This window comes from Eubalaena glacialis, chromosome 7 (assembly GCF_028564815.1).
Source record: "Eubalaena glacialis isolate mEubGla1 chromosome 7, mEubGla1.1.hap2.+ XY, whole genome shotgun sequence".
In the NCBI taxonomy this organism is placed as follows: domain Eukaryota; kingdom Metazoa; phylum Chordata; class Mammalia; order Artiodactyla; family Balaenidae; genus Eubalaena; species Eubalaena glacialis.
In genome coordinates this window covers 44,477,384-44,494,376 of record NC_083722.1, presented here as the reverse complement: position 1 = coordinate 44,494,376, position 16,993 = coordinate 44,477,384, and the positions used below count along the sequence as shown (strand labels likewise).

The 16,993-nt window shown below is 43.1% G+C and overlaps 1 protein-coding gene across 1 annotated transcript in view; it reads left to right on the top strand.

The window, feature by feature from the left end:
- The window catches only part of LOC133095287 (dystonin-like), a 497,948-nt gene that overhangs the window by 274,008 nt on the left and 206,947 nt on the right, over positions 1-16,993 (top strand). The window contains 1 exon segment of the mRNA XM_061196431.1: positions 13,103-13,269. Coding sequence (XP_061052414.1) covers positions 13,103-13,269 — 167 coding nt within the window.

Here is a 16,993-nt window from a genome sequence, read left to right as displayed (position 1 = left end):
TTTACCCGCAGGGGATACATTCCAAGGCTCCCAGTGGAGGCCTGAAACTGGATAGTACTGAACCCGCTGTGTATATACTGTGCTTTTTCCTGTACTTACATACCTATGATAAAGTTTATACATTAGGCACATTAGGAGACTATCCAAGTTGCCAGCATCGCTGCTTTTGCACTTTGTTATTAAGTTATTAAGTAAAATAAGGGTTCCTTGAACACAAGCAGTGGGATACCGCAACAGTCAGTCTGATAACCAAGACATATACGAAGTGACTAGTGAGATGATTCCTGTTGGGGGTGGGACAGACCGGGATGGTGCAAGATCTCATCCTGCTCCTCAGAACGTCATGCCATTTAAAACTTAAGAATTGTTTATTCTGGGAATTTTCCATTGAATATTTTTGGACTGTGGTTGACTTTGGTTATTGAAACCACGGAAAGCAAAACTGTGGATAAGGGGGACTGTTGTCACTTTAACGTCCCACCCTGTCACATCGCTGTGTTAGCTACTGAAAACTGAACTCTTTTCATGTTCTTTTTCATCCTTTGGTGAATTGCAGTAACAGGGCAGTGACGTACAGGAGAGAAGCCAAGGAGGGAAGGGTAGCGAGGGGTATGGATAGTGTACAAATTACATTATCAGCATCTGAGTAATGATGGGTTAGATATTTTCATTCATTGACTTTCTAAATTATAAAAACAAAATAATTGAGAACTATCTCAAAATGTTAGAATAATACATTAATATTCAAGCTCGCTGAAATGTAATATTTATTCAGTATTTTTTTCTTTAACCAAGCCTTCTATGAATCTTAGGCTACAGAATCGTGCTTAGAATTCAAGGACTAGGGTAAAATCTAAATATTTCTACTTTTCCACGGTAGCTTTGCTCTATAGATCTTGAAAGCAAAGGTCATTTGGTTTATAGTTGACTAACATTTCTTTCTGAACCATTTCATTTTTTTTAATGAAAATGCGTTTATAGATTTTTAAATTTCTAGTCTTCGTTTGGATTTCATGACCCAGTTTGTGAAAGTTTAGTTACAAAATCGTTGCACAGAATTGTATCTCTATCAGCAATAGAATGCCTCTATCTTTTCAGTTAAATGAAGGACATGCCAAGTTTAAAATCCTTTACTATACAAGAAAAATAGTCATATCTGTGTTAGTTTTCCCCCATAATTTGAATAAGAAATAAGTGAGCATTTGCTAAAGGTAGCCATCAATGTAGAGCATTAGCACTTGAACTTTATCAACTTTTTACTTTTATCCTCAATTTAACTCTTCCTTTTAGGAAGGCAGTTTTTAAACCAGATAGCATTTTCAAAATATGTGTGCTGTCCTTACAGTTAAGAATATTTTGTGGAGCCTTTTCACACATTTTTGAAACTTGGAAGCAGACACTAAAAATGTGTTGATTACATTGGTTTCTGCCAAAATAGTTGAAACATCGTTGAAGAGATTATCTTTGGAAGCAAACATCTTGGCTTGGAAATATTTGCGTGTTTTTGACACATTCAATGTGGAATTTGCTTTTGCCTGAATACAGTGTCAAGCAATGTGAGCAAAAAAATGTAAGGAATAATCCTCAGTCTGGTGCAGTCACTTGCACTCATGTGGGGCAGGCACCATTCTGAACCATGTGTGCGTGTAGGCATCTTGATGAGAGGAAACCAAGGCCCAGTAAGCGGTGGGGTCAGGGATGGAACACAGGTCACTACCCTCCACAGCTCTGCAACAACCTTGCTCCCAATGATAAACTTTCACTCTTGAAATAATTATGTTAAAAGAGGTGGAAGCATCTTGAGATCACCTTTTCCAACCTGCTGCTTTCATCCTTGTTAATACCTGAACTCTCTCGATTAGAGTATAAACTGTCGTTTATTTTAACAAAAATATATGAAGGAATTGAAATTCCCTGGATGATACTCGTGTCTAGCCAGTAGGGATTTGGGTTCTGCAGGGAGAACATTTGACAGCTACCATTCCCATATCCACTGTGTATCGCTTAAATCAGTTTTTCCTTCTGTAAAATGAGCTGGTTCATTGATAGAGTAAACTCTTCCTGAAAGGCTGTAGGGCGTCGCTATAGATTTGGTGTAGCAGAGGAAAGGGGACTTAGGAGCTCTTGAGTCAGAGGACTTAAATTTTTTTTTTCAGTTTTAATTTTTTTATTGAAATATAGTTGTTTTACAATGTTGTGTTAATTTCTGCTGTACAGCAAAGTGATTCAGTTATACATACATTCTTTTTTAGATTCTTTTCCATTATGGTTTATCACAGGATATTGAATATAGTTCTCTGTGCTATACAGTAGGACCTTGTTGTTATCTATTCTATATATAAAAACTTACATCTGCTAATCCCAACCTCCCACTTCATCCTTCCCCCAGTCCTCTCCCCCTTGGCAACCACCAGTCTGTTCTCCATGTCCGTGAGTCTGTTTCTGTTTTGTAGATAGGTTCATTTGTGTCCTATTTCAGATTCCACATATAAGTGATATCATATGTTATTTGTCTTTCTCTTTCTGACTTACTTCACTTAGTATGATAATCTCTAGTTGCATCCATGTTGCCGCAAATGGCATTATTTTGTTCTTTTTCATGGCTGAGTAGTATTCCATTGTACATATGTACCACATCTTCTTTATTCATTCATTTGTTGATGGACATTTAGGTTGTTCCCATGTCTTGGCTACTGTGAACAGTGCTGCTGTGAACATAGAGGTGCATATATCTTTTTGAATTATAATTTTGTCTGGATATATGCCCAGGAGTGGGATTGCTGGATCATATGGTAATTCTATTTTAGTTTTCTGAGGAACCTCCATACTCTTTTCCACAGTGGCTGCAACAACTTACATTCCCACCAACAATGTAGAAGGGTTCCCTTTTCTCCACACCCGTTCCAGCATTTGTTATTTGTAGACTTTATTTATTTATTTTTGGCTGCGTTGGGTCTTCGTTGCTGCGCATGGACTTTCTCTAGTTGTGGTGCTTGGGCTTCTCATTGCGGTGGCTTCTCTTGTTGCGGAGCATGGGCTCTAGGCTCATGGGCTTCAGTAGTTGTGGCTCACGGGCTCTAGAGCACAGGCTCAATAGTTGTGGTGCATGGGCTAAGTTGCTCCGTGACTTGTGGGATCTTCCCAGACCAGGGCTTGAACCTGTGTCCCTTGCATTGGCAGGCAGATTCTTAACCACTGTGCCACCAGGGAAGTCCCTGTAGACTTTTTAATGATGGTCATTCTGACTGGTGTGAGGTGGTGCCTCATTGTAGTTTTGATTTGCATTTCTCTAATAATTAGCGATGTTGAACATCTTTTCATGTGCCTATTGGTCATCTGTATGTCTTCTTTGGAGAAACCAGAAGACTTACATTTAATGCAAGTCATACTTTCCATGTCTGTGAACTAGGGTGGTTTCTTGTTCTGAAGATTCAATGAAGTAGTATGTGGGAGAAAGACTTAGGAGGTTGTAGGCGCTTTATAACTTCTGTCTCAGCACTGTCTTCTGCTCCTGTTGAAAAGAGGACACATGTTGTGACCATCTGTTGTGAAGAGCACTTCTTTCTTTCCTTGGACATAAGGTATCCTTCTGCACCAGCAGAGCTGCCTCTCATCCCCCAGGGCCATTCTTCTTTTGACCGTTTCTTCAGCAGATGTTTAGTGAATACCTATAATGTGTCAGACAGTGTGTTCTCTAATTCCACCATTAGCTTAAAATTCTGTCAACCTCTTGGAACAGAAATAACCCCTGGGAGGGACTGAGTCATAAAACTAATATGTTTATTTGCAGCTCAGTCCAGATGCATCCAGAGGGCCTATTGCAGCAGCTCTGGAAGAAGAGGAAGGACGTGAATCTAGGGGCAGCCCTGCTGCTCTGTGGAGAGGCTGGCAGTCAAGGGCGTGTGTCTAGTCTAGTGAGGGGACCTCTGTGAACCCTGACGCTTGGTTCCTGTGAGAGATCCAGGGGTGGGTCCTCCTCCGAAAATGAGAAGTGTTCTCTGTAGCAGCTGCTTTGCCAGTGTAGCGGCTGGGAAGCTCCAGGGGAAGTGTCTTGACCTTAGGGTTGAGGGGAGCTGGGGGCTACCCCTAACCCTAACCCAGCCCGGGTGCAGACATCTCCCCAGCATTGAGAGTGAGCACCCACTGGGCCTCCTGAAGAAAGATCAGTCTGAGTTGTACGGGTAGATTTCTTTTCTAAATATGAAGGAGAGATCTCACTCTCCTCTTGCAAATTCTGAGTTGGAATTTAGGAGACATAGGTCCATCCCCTCGGCCCCTACCTGCTCGAGTGCTGAGACCCTGGACCAGTCCCCTCACCTCCTTTGGCCTCAGATAGATAGTTCACCAGTGAAACCAGGGAGTCGCCAGAGGGCTTTGTGACCTTCCAGTTTGAGTTCCCCGGATTCCTTAATCCTTTACTATTTTTATAGCCTGTCTAAGTTAAATTTCTCAGTTCTCTTAACCTCAGAGACGTTGCCTTTCTGGTGTCACATGTCGATTATTTAAATAGTAAATTTGATTAAACTTTTTAACCTTTTCAATAAATTATAGTTATTTAAAAATTTTTTTAAGTTGCATATTTGCCTTGTATAGAATAAAATACAATAAAAATGTGAATAGTCTCCTAGGGAGTTTGTGAGTCAGCTTTGGAAGCTGGCTGTTGGTGTGCCCTCCCCTCCCTGCATGCCAGAAGCATGACAACATCCGTAAAAATCAGGTGTGGCTGTCACCCAGTCGTCTAGTGGCATTGACTTTACTCAGAGGACTTCCAGGCTTGCAGCCTCAGCTGACCAGAACCGGGAGGCTGTGGCGATTCCCACAGCAGGTAGCGGGCCAGTCCGCTGTCAGCTGGGAGCGAAATCAGAGTGAACTCTCAGATGGGGGGTGTTGGCTTGTTTTCTTTCATTGAAAAGGCATTTCAAGGCTATGTCCTGGGTCAAGTTTATGAAATTGTTTTACAGAAATGATTTTGATGACACTTAGGTAATGTGGGGCTCTCACTTTTTTTTTTTTTTTTGGTGATCCTCAAACCTTTTATTGACAGCAAAACTTCCGGCAGTTGAATGTGAGCCACGTGAGGGTGGCGGGTGGGTGCTTGCGAGGCAGGGTGGGAGATGGGCAGAGGGCACCTGGCAAGGCTGCCCCTCCTCCCTTGGGACACTGTGAGGGGCATGGCGGTGGCTCTCACGGGCTGGGGGAGCATAAATAACACTGTGGGCAGGACTGGGGCAGCAGGAGGGGAAGTGTGGGGCGGCCACCTCAGAAAGACCCACCCAGGCCACAGAGACACCCAGGGACGTGGGGCCACGAGACACAGACATGGGGACACGTGGGGCCAGGAGGACGTGAAAGGGGGTGATGGGCGGCTGGAGACACAGAGGCGGACACACCCAGAGAAATGGGGATTGGTGGGCAGGGCTCTGGAGAGTAATCTCCGGGGCTGGGCTCACCGCCGGGCACTCCTGGGCGGTGGTTGGGGTGTTTGGTGATTATTGCAAAGTGAGCTTAATTGGCAACCATTTACTTTCTAAGATGACAAGGTTTACATGAGAGGCTAAAACCCATTCATACCAAATGAAAATGTGACACGTGTTTCTGATCTTTCCTCCCCGCCTCCCCCCCACCCTCCTCTTTCCTCCCTCCTCCCTCCCTCCTCCCTCCTCCCTCCTTCCCTCCCTCCTTCCCTCTTTCTTCCTTTCCCTCCTTCCTTCCCTCCCTCCCTCCCTCCTTCCCTCCCCCCTCCTTTCCTCCCCCTTCCCTCCCCCTCCCCTCCTTTCCTCCCCCCTCCCTCCCCCCTCCCCTCCTTTCCTCCCCCTTCCCTCCCCCTCCCCTTCTTTCCTCCCCCCTCCCTCCCCCCTCCCCTCCTTTCCTCCCCCTTCCCTCCCCCTCCCCTCCTTTCCTCCCCCCTCCCTCCCCCCTCCCCTCCTTTCCTCCCCCTTCCCTCCCCCTCCCCTCCTTTCCTCCCCCTCCCTCCCCCTCCCCTCCTTTCCTCCCCCTTCCCTCCCTCCTTCCCTCTTTCCTCCTTTCCCTCCTTCCTTCCCTCCCTCCCTCCCTCCCTTCCTTCCTCCCCCCTCCCTCCCGCTCCCCCCTCTCCTCCCCTCTCCCCTCCTCTCCTCTCCCCCTCTCCTCCCCCCCTCTCCTTCCCCCTCCCTCCCCCCTCCCCTCCTTTACTCCCCCTTCTCTCTCTGTCTCCCGCCCCTTACTCAGCAGATGGTAAGTGAGCGCCTAGCCTGACCACGCTGGGCAGGGTATGGGGAGGATGTTCCAAGGGGAGAAGTAGCCTGAACAGAGGACCCGAGGAGAGAGGGAGTGTGTAGTCCATATGGTCTGACATTCGTATGGTTTGATCGTGGAATAGAAGGAGAATGGCTTGGGTCTGGGCAGACCAGCTGAGACTGACCTGAATTAATGTGTCTGCGGAGTGAGAGCAGGGCACACGTGGTGCAGTGCAGCTGGTTAGGAGGCTGTTACTAGTCCCGACACCGAGGCTTAGTTCCAGAGGAAGGGAAAGCTCTCCTGAGCCCGGTATTGTTCTAGGTCTATCATGACTATGTCATAAAAGATGTTGGTATTGACCCTGGAGACTAGAGGCGATGGTCCTGAGTAAAGATAATAGTTGCTTCAACTCATTGTTGGCCATGGGGAAACGGAAGAAATGGGGCTATAAGACCCTCTTCTCCCTTGAAGACCGTTTTGGGGCAGCTCATGCACCCCTGGAATCAGGCACTTCGGTCTCCCTGGGTTCGTGGGAAATTTGCAGATGGGCAGGTTTGGCAGAACTGCTGCCTCGGCAAAAGGTCAGGATGGGGAACTGGAGGCGAGACCGATGACCCTGTGCTGCCCCTCAGTGCGTGATCCCCGCCTATGCCCATCGCTTCCTCTGCGACGTTCCACCAGCTGGCTAATTTCCTTCTTTCCTGAGAAAACAGAATCATGAGCAAGAACTCCCTCCCTGTTTATCTGGTCGCCTCTCCTTACTTTCCGTGGAGTGGTTGGGGTGGAAACCAAGTCTCGACGGGTTGAGGAGTAAAGACAATAAAGATTATAAAACACAGAATGTTTTTTTTCCAGTTGCTTTCCTGAGAAGAGAGTTGGTGCTAAGTACAGAGGAAACTGGGTTTATGAGGGTTATTTGTTTTTATTTATTTTAGGATGGAAGAGCCTTGGGCATCTTACATACTCAGAACAAAGACCCAGGTGAGGGGAGGGTCACTGATAGTGAGACCACCCCCCCCCAGGAGGTGGAGGATTCACAGGAGGGAAGCAGGTCAGGAGGAAGCAAAGGTCAAGGGTGACAGGGTGGGACAGTGAGGGGGCTCTTACGTGTGTCATTTTTTCTCTGTAAAGAAGATGAAAAAGTGATGCCAGACATGGAAAGAAGAGGGGGTGGGGTACGAGTTTCAGGCATTTCGTGAAGAGTTGGCAGAGATGCTGTGAGGGATAGAAAAACCGGCTGTTTAGGACACTGAGAAGAAAAGGCAAGTTTCCCGGAGCCCCCGGCTGAGATCAGAGCTGGGACTCGTGGAGGCAGTGGTCCACGTGGTGGTATGGTTTCCTCTAGTTCAGGTGTATACTCAGGGCACGAGTGGAGAAGACATACCGCTGCCTGGATCAGGGTTGAGGTTCGGCTGGGTGGTGGCAAGATGAGGACGGGGTGAGGGAGTTGAGGATGGTGGTTGAAGTGATGGATCATGTGGTGCAAACCGAATGGAGAAGGAGGTAAAGAGAGCAGAGTGCTCAGAGACGGGGCAGAATCGGGCCAGTGGAGGAATGTGAGATGTTGCTGAGCCTGGTGGTTGGTCCAGCTGGAGTTAAGGAATGAAAGTGCTGGAAGAATGGACATTGCTATCAGAAGGTACAGACCTGAAGTGGACTAGGTCGGGTTCAAGGTGACAAGATCCAGGCTGTGGCCGCAGGTGTGTGTGACCGGCTGACATGGAGGGAAGACAAAGGCCTGTGAGGATGGGGCCCTGGATGCAGACAGGGACAGCCAGCCCGGTGTCAGACCGCTGGGAAGTGTGGGTCATCTTGAGGCCAGGAAGAAGGTGGTGGCACAAGAGTGACCTGCTGTGTGAAGGCGAGGTCTTTGTGCCCGTGGATAATGGTTTGAAAACTACCGGTTTTCACTGGGAGCGATAGAAACACATGCCCTGCCCGTGGGCCCGGTGGTGTCCAGGACTTGAGTTAACGCAGTGCAGTGGGGGGGCCTGGGTTTCAGTAAAAAGGCAGAAGCGGGGCAGGGTAATGAAGCTGAGGCGGACTTGGTTTCCCGTGGAATAGATACTTCTGGAAAGTTGGGAGTGGAGGCAGTCTGGGTCTGGGAGATGAAGCAGAGATGAAACGTGGCTGGAGAGGCTCAGTGGGAGGAAGAACTTGTGCTTGGGGGGCAGCAGCAGTGACCCGGATGAGAGGCATGAGGGCTTCCAGTTTCGAAAAGGAACTTGGGTCTAAAGCATCTTGTTTGTGTTAGATGCGAGCTGACAGATCGCTGGTGAGAGGCTTGAAGCAGCAAATACTGCTCATGAAGTTGTGGTGGGAGAAGCTGACATATGTAGAGTTTTCTATCTGCCAGGCCCTGTGCTGAGATAATGCAGATTATCTTGTCCTAACTTTAGAACTGCTCCAGGAGGAAGATATTATTATGGCATCATTTAAGTTTTAAAAACGAGGAGAATCTTTTCTTTGTTTTAATTGAAGGATAGTTAATTTACCATGTGGTGTTGGTTGTAGGTGTACAGCAAAGTGATTCAAGTATACATATATTTATATATATTCTTTTTTAGATTCTTTTCCATTACAGGTTATTACAAGGTATTGAATAGAGTTCCCTGTGCTGTACAGTAGGTCCTTGTTGTTTATCTCTTTTATATATAGTCGTGTGTATCTGTTACTCCCAAACTCCTGATTTATCCCTCCGCCCCTTTCCCCTCTGGTAACCATAAGTTTGTTTTCTATGCCTGCGAGTCTTTTTCTGTTTTGTAAATAAGTTCCTTTGTATCATTTTTTTTAGATTCCATATATAAGCTATATCATATATTTGTCTTTCCCTGTCTGACTTACTTCACTTAGTATGATAATCTCTGGGTCCATCCATGTTGAGTAGCTCTGGGTCTTAATCCTCTTAGTGGTTGCAGTTGGGGTTTGAACGCAGGCAGCAGGAATTGAAACCGTCTCTGCTCTCTGTGTGCCTCCAGGATTCGAAAGGAGGAGGCTTGGTTACTTCCTAGAATCCCACCTGGCCTGCCCTTGATGGAAGAGTCAGGCTGTTTTGCTGAATGCACAGATTTTACATTAGGAGTCATGAGTGGCAACTGCAGACTTAACAACGTTTAGCATTTGGTTTATTTTGCTTTTTAATTTTGTTTACACCGTATCATGAAAAGTTTGATAGACTCAGATAGGTAGTGGCTAGTGGTAACAGTATATCTAAAAATGCCTTGATTTCCCTATGGGGTTACTGCTCAGTTAATTGGAAATCCCAGGAGAAGCTGAAAGGCTTAATGTGATAGTGGTCTTCTATATGTTAAAGTTTGGTTCATAACATATTTGAAAATACACTTTAAAACTATAGCTTTTGAATCAGTGTATGCATGTGTAATGGTCTGATACGGTGTGTGTGAGAGTAACGTGCTGAAATATGATTTGGGAACTTTCGGGAACTTATTTAATACAATATATTATTTTCTCCTGGTTGATGTTTAGCCATATTCAGACCTCTAAACTCTTCTTCCTTAATATCTTTCCCTGGGTGTGCTGGGCAGCGCTGCAACTATTAAACTTACCCTGTGGTTGAAATGTTTTGGCAGCCCTTGTTAATAGGCAGTTACCTTTGTGACTGGACTGGCGTGGAAAGTTCTTGACCCGCCAGAAACCAGTCCCCGCCTCTGCCCAGCTATCGCCCCTTTCTTCATATAGCTATAAATACCACCCACGTAGCTCCTGCGTTCTTAGGGTCCCCAGAAGCAGCTGATTTTATATATATATATATATTTTTTTATTTTTATTGAAGTATAGTTGATTAACAATGTTGTGTTCATTTCTGCTGTACAGCAAAGTGACTCAGTTATACATATATACATTTTTATATATATTCTTTTCCATTATGGTTTATCATAGGATATTGGATATAGTTCCCTGTGCTATTATACAGTAAGACCTTGTTGTTTATATCCATCGTATATATTCTAATTTGCATCTGCTAATCCCAAACTCCCAGGCCATCCTTCCCCCACCCTCCTCCCCCTTGGCAACCACAAGTCCAAAAGCAGCTGATTTTATAATCTGTAAAGGCTCTTGTGAAATTTTACATAGAGGTTCAACTTTTCATTTAGTTTCCCAGATTCGTTTCTCTGAACCTTGTTTTCAGAGATTTCAATTGGTTTGAGGCAACAAATTTGAAAACTTTTATCTTTTACTCCTTTTCCTAAGAGAATTGGGAGAATAATAAAGCCAAGTATTTGCTTCTCCCTTTGTCAAAAAAAAGAATAACCACAGCAATAAAATAGCCAACAAATTGAAAGTGTACTTACTGTGTGCCAGGCATTACTCTGTGTCCATGTTGTTGAATTTGCACAACACAGTGTAATGACTGTTATCATCATTGTTTTACAAGTGAGAGAACGATCTTAAAGCAGATAAGTAACTTGAACATGTAGGTGGTAGAGATGGGATTTGAACTCCTGGGATGTGCTGGAAAGGCTCGCCAGCATGATTTTAGGGCAGAATGTCAGTTGGAAGTTGGGCGATGTTTCTGCTCTTTTTTTCCCCATGTTTTAAAAAAAAGATTACCAAAGGGGAGAGGCGGGGGGAAGGATAAATTAGGAATTCGGGATTAATAGATATACACTACTATATATAAAAGAGATAACCAACAAGGACCTGCCTTATAGCACAGGGAACTGTACTCACTATCTTATAATAATCTATAAGGGAACAGAATCTGGAAAAGAATATATAAATATGTAACTGAATCACTTTGCTGTACGCCTGAAACTAACACAGCCTTGTAAATCAACTATACTTCAATAAAATGAAAACAAAAACAAACAAACAAAAAGAAATCCTTCCCATATATCCTATATAACATGTTCATGCACACAGTTCTTTCCTGTGCTGTGGAGATGAGCACAGATTCCTAGGAAAGATGACTAAATTGAGATACTCCTGCACTTTCGAATACTGGCCCTGTGTGGGGAGCCTTGCTCCGGCTATGTCTGGGTGTGAGCTCCCTGGCACGGCTGCCTCACCCAGTACCGGATGGAGAGAGGTGTGTGGGCCTACATCCCTTCCACGGGGTGCTGGCAGAGCTGGTAGGCCTAGGGTGGGCTTAACTGCCACGTGTTCCTGCCCCAGGTCCCTGGGTTGGCCTCTAGTCCTCTGGCTCCTGGGGCAGCAGTAGGAATAAAGGGCTTTCTGTTTGCACCTAGCATTGCCCAGTGTAAAAGACTTTCTTTGTTTTATTTTATTCTTTTAAATGTTATTGAAGTATAGTTGATTGACAATGTCATGTTAATTTCTGCTGTAGAGCAAAGTGACTCAGTTATTATACATATATATTTTTCATATTTTTTTTATTATGGTTTATCACAGGATATTGAATATAGTTCCCTGTGCTATACAGTAGGACCTTGTTGTTTTTCCATTCTATGTATAATAGTTTGCATCTGCTAATCCCAAACTCCCAGTCCATCCCTCCCTCACCCCCCCTCCCCTTGGCAACCACAAGTCTGTCCTCTATGTCTGTGAGTCTGTTTCTGTTTCGTAGATAAGTTCATTTGTGCCATATTTTAGACTTCACATATAAGTGATATCATATGGTACTTGTCTTTCTTTGTCTGACTTAATTCGTTTAGTATGATAATCTCTAGGTCCATCCATATTGCTGCAAATGGCATTATTTCATTCTTTTTTACGGCTGAGTAATATTCCACTGTGTGTGTGTGTGTGTGTGTGTGTGTGTGTGTGTGTGTGTATGCGCCACATCTTCTTTATCCATTCATGTTTCTAGGCTAAGGGCTATCTTCGGTCTGGGTTTTCTACTTTCAGTTGCCTGACTGCCTGTTTGGACCTTTGCTTTCTGTGTTGTTTTTACAGTGTCTTAGCCTCTCAGAGTTTAGACTGAAAAGAGTCTTGAACATTATCTGCTTCTGCCTCCTTCCTCCTCATTGATGAGGATGTTGACTCACGGATGTGAAATGACGTGTTCAAAGCTATGGGACTAGCGGCCAGGACTGGGGCCAGTGTCATGACTTCAGGGATTTTCTTCCTGGTGCAAGATGACTTGTCCCCACTCCGTTTTGCTTCCCATCTGACCCTGGCTGGCCGCCTGTCCTCTTGATCCCCTGGCTTTGCTCCTGCACTGGCTGAGGGAACAGTTTGCTGGTGTTACTCCCAGTTTGGAAATCACTGTGTGACCCCTGCCGAAGTCACTTGGTGCCTTAATGTCATTATCAGCAGGTTAAGTAGGACCCTTATCAAAGGGCGACTTGCAGACGTAAATCGTGTGAACTGGGGACCTGTTTTATTATCGTTTAATGGAAGAGACTTTAAAAAATTAATGAAAACAAAGTATAGGGAAAATTATTTGATAAAAGTTTCCCATTGAGTAAGCTGAATGAGGATTCATGAGAAAATTAGAGAGACCTCAAGCCAAATTGTTATGTAATGTGGTTAATTGGAGAGGGTGCTGTTTTCCTTTTCTGTTCTTTACACAGAATACCTGTTGGATCAAGTTCCTCTCTGCAGGTATTAACGTAGATTAATTTGTAGGTTCTGCCTTGATCCATTTGAACTTGGAAAGACATGTGCTTAAGTTGTTTGAACAGATCTGATTAGTAAAGTGGAATGGAGAATTTTCAACACTGGGACGTTTTGGAATGAAAAAAAAATGAGATGCTTGGGTTAAATCTGACTTTTCCATCTGTTAACCTCTTTGAAACTCAGTTTCCCTCTATGTAAAATGGGAAAAATATACTCCTCTTACAAGTGAGAGTTAGGAGGATTAAGTGAAACAGCACTTGTAAAGTGCTTGGCACATAGTAGGTTCTTAATCTGCGTTAGTTTCCTTCCTTCCTAATGGTTTAACGTTTTCTGTTCCATTTAGATATCTGATATCCATGTTACTGGTGAGTCAGAAGACATGTCTGCAAAAGAGAGATTATTACTGTGGACACAGCAGGCCACCGAGGGTTATGTGGGGATTCGGTGTGAAAATTTCACCACCTGCTGGAGAGACGGAAAACTATTTAATGCCATCATTCATAAATACAGGTATGGAATTCGTTGGTTTTTTTCCCCCTTTGACAAATCTGAGAAGTGTTTCTTTCATTTCCAAATTTTAAAATAACCTTTTATTATTAGACAAGCACTGAATGTGTATGGCAGAACATTAGAAATACAGACAAGTGAAAAAAAAATCACATTTCCACTACCCAGAGATCGTCACTCAGATACACAGCTATGGTGTGTCTTTGGATTTTGTCAGTGACTTAGTGGAGAATAAGCGTAGAATCTGTAGGTGGAGGGCCAAGATTGTGTATGTAGAGAACTGATGATTAGTGAGGTCAAGGTTCAGACTAAGCCTCACAAGTTTCCATATCATAGCCTCCTCAGCTAGTTACTCTAGTGAGTAGCTGGGTTTAACGATGGCCAACTTTGGGGTGGTAAACAGTTTCCCGGTGAGAATGTTAACCCCAAGATCTGAGTTAACACTGACATAGCACCTACTAAGTGCCAGGTGCTGTCCTAAGCAGTTAACATATGTTCATTCACTCAGGCCACACAGCATCCCTAAGGGAATCTTGTCGTCCCTGAGTTACAGACAGAAACTGAGACCAGAGTAAATACTTGCTTTAAGTCACAAAACCGAGTGTCAGGCTTGGGATTCAAACCCAGGTATTTGCCTGTTGAGTCCACACTCCTATTGCCTTATAAGAAATGAAATCCCTGGAAATTCTTTATTGAAAATGATGTATTGATCTCCGTTATTTTTCTTAGTTTTGCAAGGATTATGTCATGTCGTGGAAGAACTGAATATCTTCCTAAATAGAGTAACTCACTAAACTGACAAACTTATTTGATTGCAATAAAAATAATAATTAGGCGGAATAGTTCATATTTTGATAACTTTCTGCATGTGAGGCATTCTGTTAAATGCTTTCCTTATGTTATCTCACTCATCTCCCAGAGTCCCATAAAGCAGGAGCTGCTGTCACCCACTTTTATAGATGGGGAACTTCAGGTTAGCCAGGGTCACACTTCCACCAGGTTGCAGAGCTATGTTCTCACCCAGTCTGCCTGGAACCCCATCGCTTCCTTTCTCTTTCTTCCTTTCTCTTTTTCTTTCTTCCTTTCTCTTTCTCTCCCCTTTCTCCCCACTCTTTTTTATTTTGGAGACTTTGACATCTATAGAACTGTACTGAGTCTCCCATGGGTCCACACCCAAGAGTCCCCTTTAAACGCTGTCATAGTCTGCTTCCTTTACGGGACAACATTTCAGTAGAGGTAGGTGTAGATTGCTGAGTTAAAAATAAAAACCTGTGCTTGCCCAGAGTAAAGTGCCAGCTCTCCTTGAGGAACACGGTGCCAAGAGGGTTTCATGGTCACAGACAGTGTGATGATCACACTGTGTCTCGTGTGACTTAGAACACAGGCCGTCGGAAGTCTCACCTGTTCTGTACCTGGGGTGGAAAGGTCTTCTTAGCCTTTGAATGACAGTATTTGGATTGTTACACCAAAGGATGTGTGTCACGATGCATTTTGAGGGTGTGCTCTGCTCTCTGAAATTATTTAGCTTAGAAGCAAAACATTTAGAAGCCAGCTGTTCTTCTAAAATAATAGACTTTTAAAAACAACTGGTCTCCAGGCATTGTCTCTTCAATACTTAGGAAGGATTATGAGTACCAATTGGTATATACCTGCTGTGCGTTTTTATACTTAAATAAGTCACTGCTGTGTCAAAGATCCTAAAATTTCCTGTTTAATGTTACAGAGCTCATGTTGCTTTAGGAGAAGATTTGGATCTTGTGAAAGTGATTTGTTTTGAACTTTTATTTTGGCAGAGTGATCATTTTAGAACATTGCTTAGCTTTAACTTCTTTTTTTAATGGAAGTATAGTTGATTAACAATGTTGTGTTAGTTTTAGGTGTACAGAAAAGTGGTTCAGCTGCATATGTATCCTTTTTCAGATTCTTTTCCCTTATAGGTTATTATGAAATATTGTGTAGAGTTCTGTGTACTGTCTATTTTGTATATAGTAGTATGTTTAGCTTTAACTTTGAACTTGGATTTCCTAGTGTGCTTTGTTTTCCCTTGTTGGAGTTCATGGTAAAAATACTGAATATCGGGTTTAAATACTTCGAAGATTTCTTTGTTGCTTAAGTTTTGTTGTTACCCTATGCCTAGAATTACTGTGGTTTCTTTTACTAGAAGAAATCTTTCATCTGTAGAACTGTATTTTTTGTAAGTCCTTGGGCCTTTCTTTTTACTTAAAAAACAACTGAGTACTTTTTTTTCCTAGTATGTGTAAGAATTAAGCAGGAGGCATTGAGCTCCACATGCTTTTCTTTGTTGAGAGCCTTGATTTACTCTAGAAACAAAGGAGACAAAGTTATGAACAATTATGAAATCACTGTTAGCGGATTTTTGGCTATTGGGCAGTACTAATCACATTTAGAGAGTAGTGTTTTACTTAACAGTTGTTTTTACTTGATAATTATTCTCTTAAATTTTGTAATGTATTTATTTGGATTCGCTCTGGAAACGTACCCACTTCATTGGGCTTCTTGGATTTTTTCAGATAAAAAGTTTTATTATTTATATGAATTTTATTTGACTTCTGTAATAAAAATCGTCTGAGGTGGCACATGGGTTTGGTTTCTGCTCAGATGCCAAGTCTAACCATATAGGATACTTTGTTGAGAAGGCCCTTAAGAGGGAAGGAGGGCTTCACAAGAAACAACCTCGTGATTGGGGCCGTGGATGGAAAGAGGGTTATGGTACCCCGATGTGACAAGGTCACCTGCCATAGATAGAATGCTAGAGATTTCTCTAGAGATGAGAAGGAAAATAGTGTTTATCATTTAAGAGTAAACCAGTATTATTTGTAATAACTGATTTAGTAAGGTTTTTGTGTACAGTTGTCCCCTGGTATCTGCTGGGGAGGTTGGCTTTAGGACCCCCGCAGATAACAAAATCTGTGGATGCTCAAGTCCCCTACGTAGCATGGTGTAGTGTTTGCATATAACCTCACACATCCTCCGTATACTTTAAATCATCTCTAGGTTACTTCTAGTACCTTATACAATGGAAATGCTGTGTACCTAGTTGCCAGCACACAGCAAATTCAAGTTTTGCTTTTTGGAACTTTCTGGAATTTTTTTTCAAATATTTTTGATCCGTGGTTAGTTGAATTTGAGGATGCGGAAACCGTAGATACAGAGGGCCAACTGCACTTAGTATCTTCTAAGATTTAGAATTAAGATCTGAAATGGGAAGGTAATAGCATCCTTCAGATTCTGTATTGATGTGAATACTGTCAACAGTTGTGAGTCAAGCACATTAATTTGGATTGTCTAGCATATTTCTATTAGTGTCCCCCCATAGATTATGACTTTTGAAAGTGGAGAGCGTGTTTGTTAACCCCAGTAAACAGCACTTTACTAACAATTTACTTTTATTCTAAAAGTTCTGTAGAAGCTTAATTTTCTAAAATTCTGTTTTTTGAAAGAACTATTATATGAAATAAAAATGAAGAGAAATTTTCATAAGACTGATTTATAGATGTTAGGCACTAAGAATGTTCCATGGAGGTGAAAAGAAAGTAACTGTCACATAGCAGGTACCCAGGAAATAGATGCAGGATGTTGACCAGGTATTAATTCCTGTCCTGTGTGTTTTTAATATATGGTAGCTTTTAAAATTATCACAGTCCTGTGAAATAGATGGCACTATTTCCATGGTTATCAATTTGTTATCAAATTGTTAAATTATTAA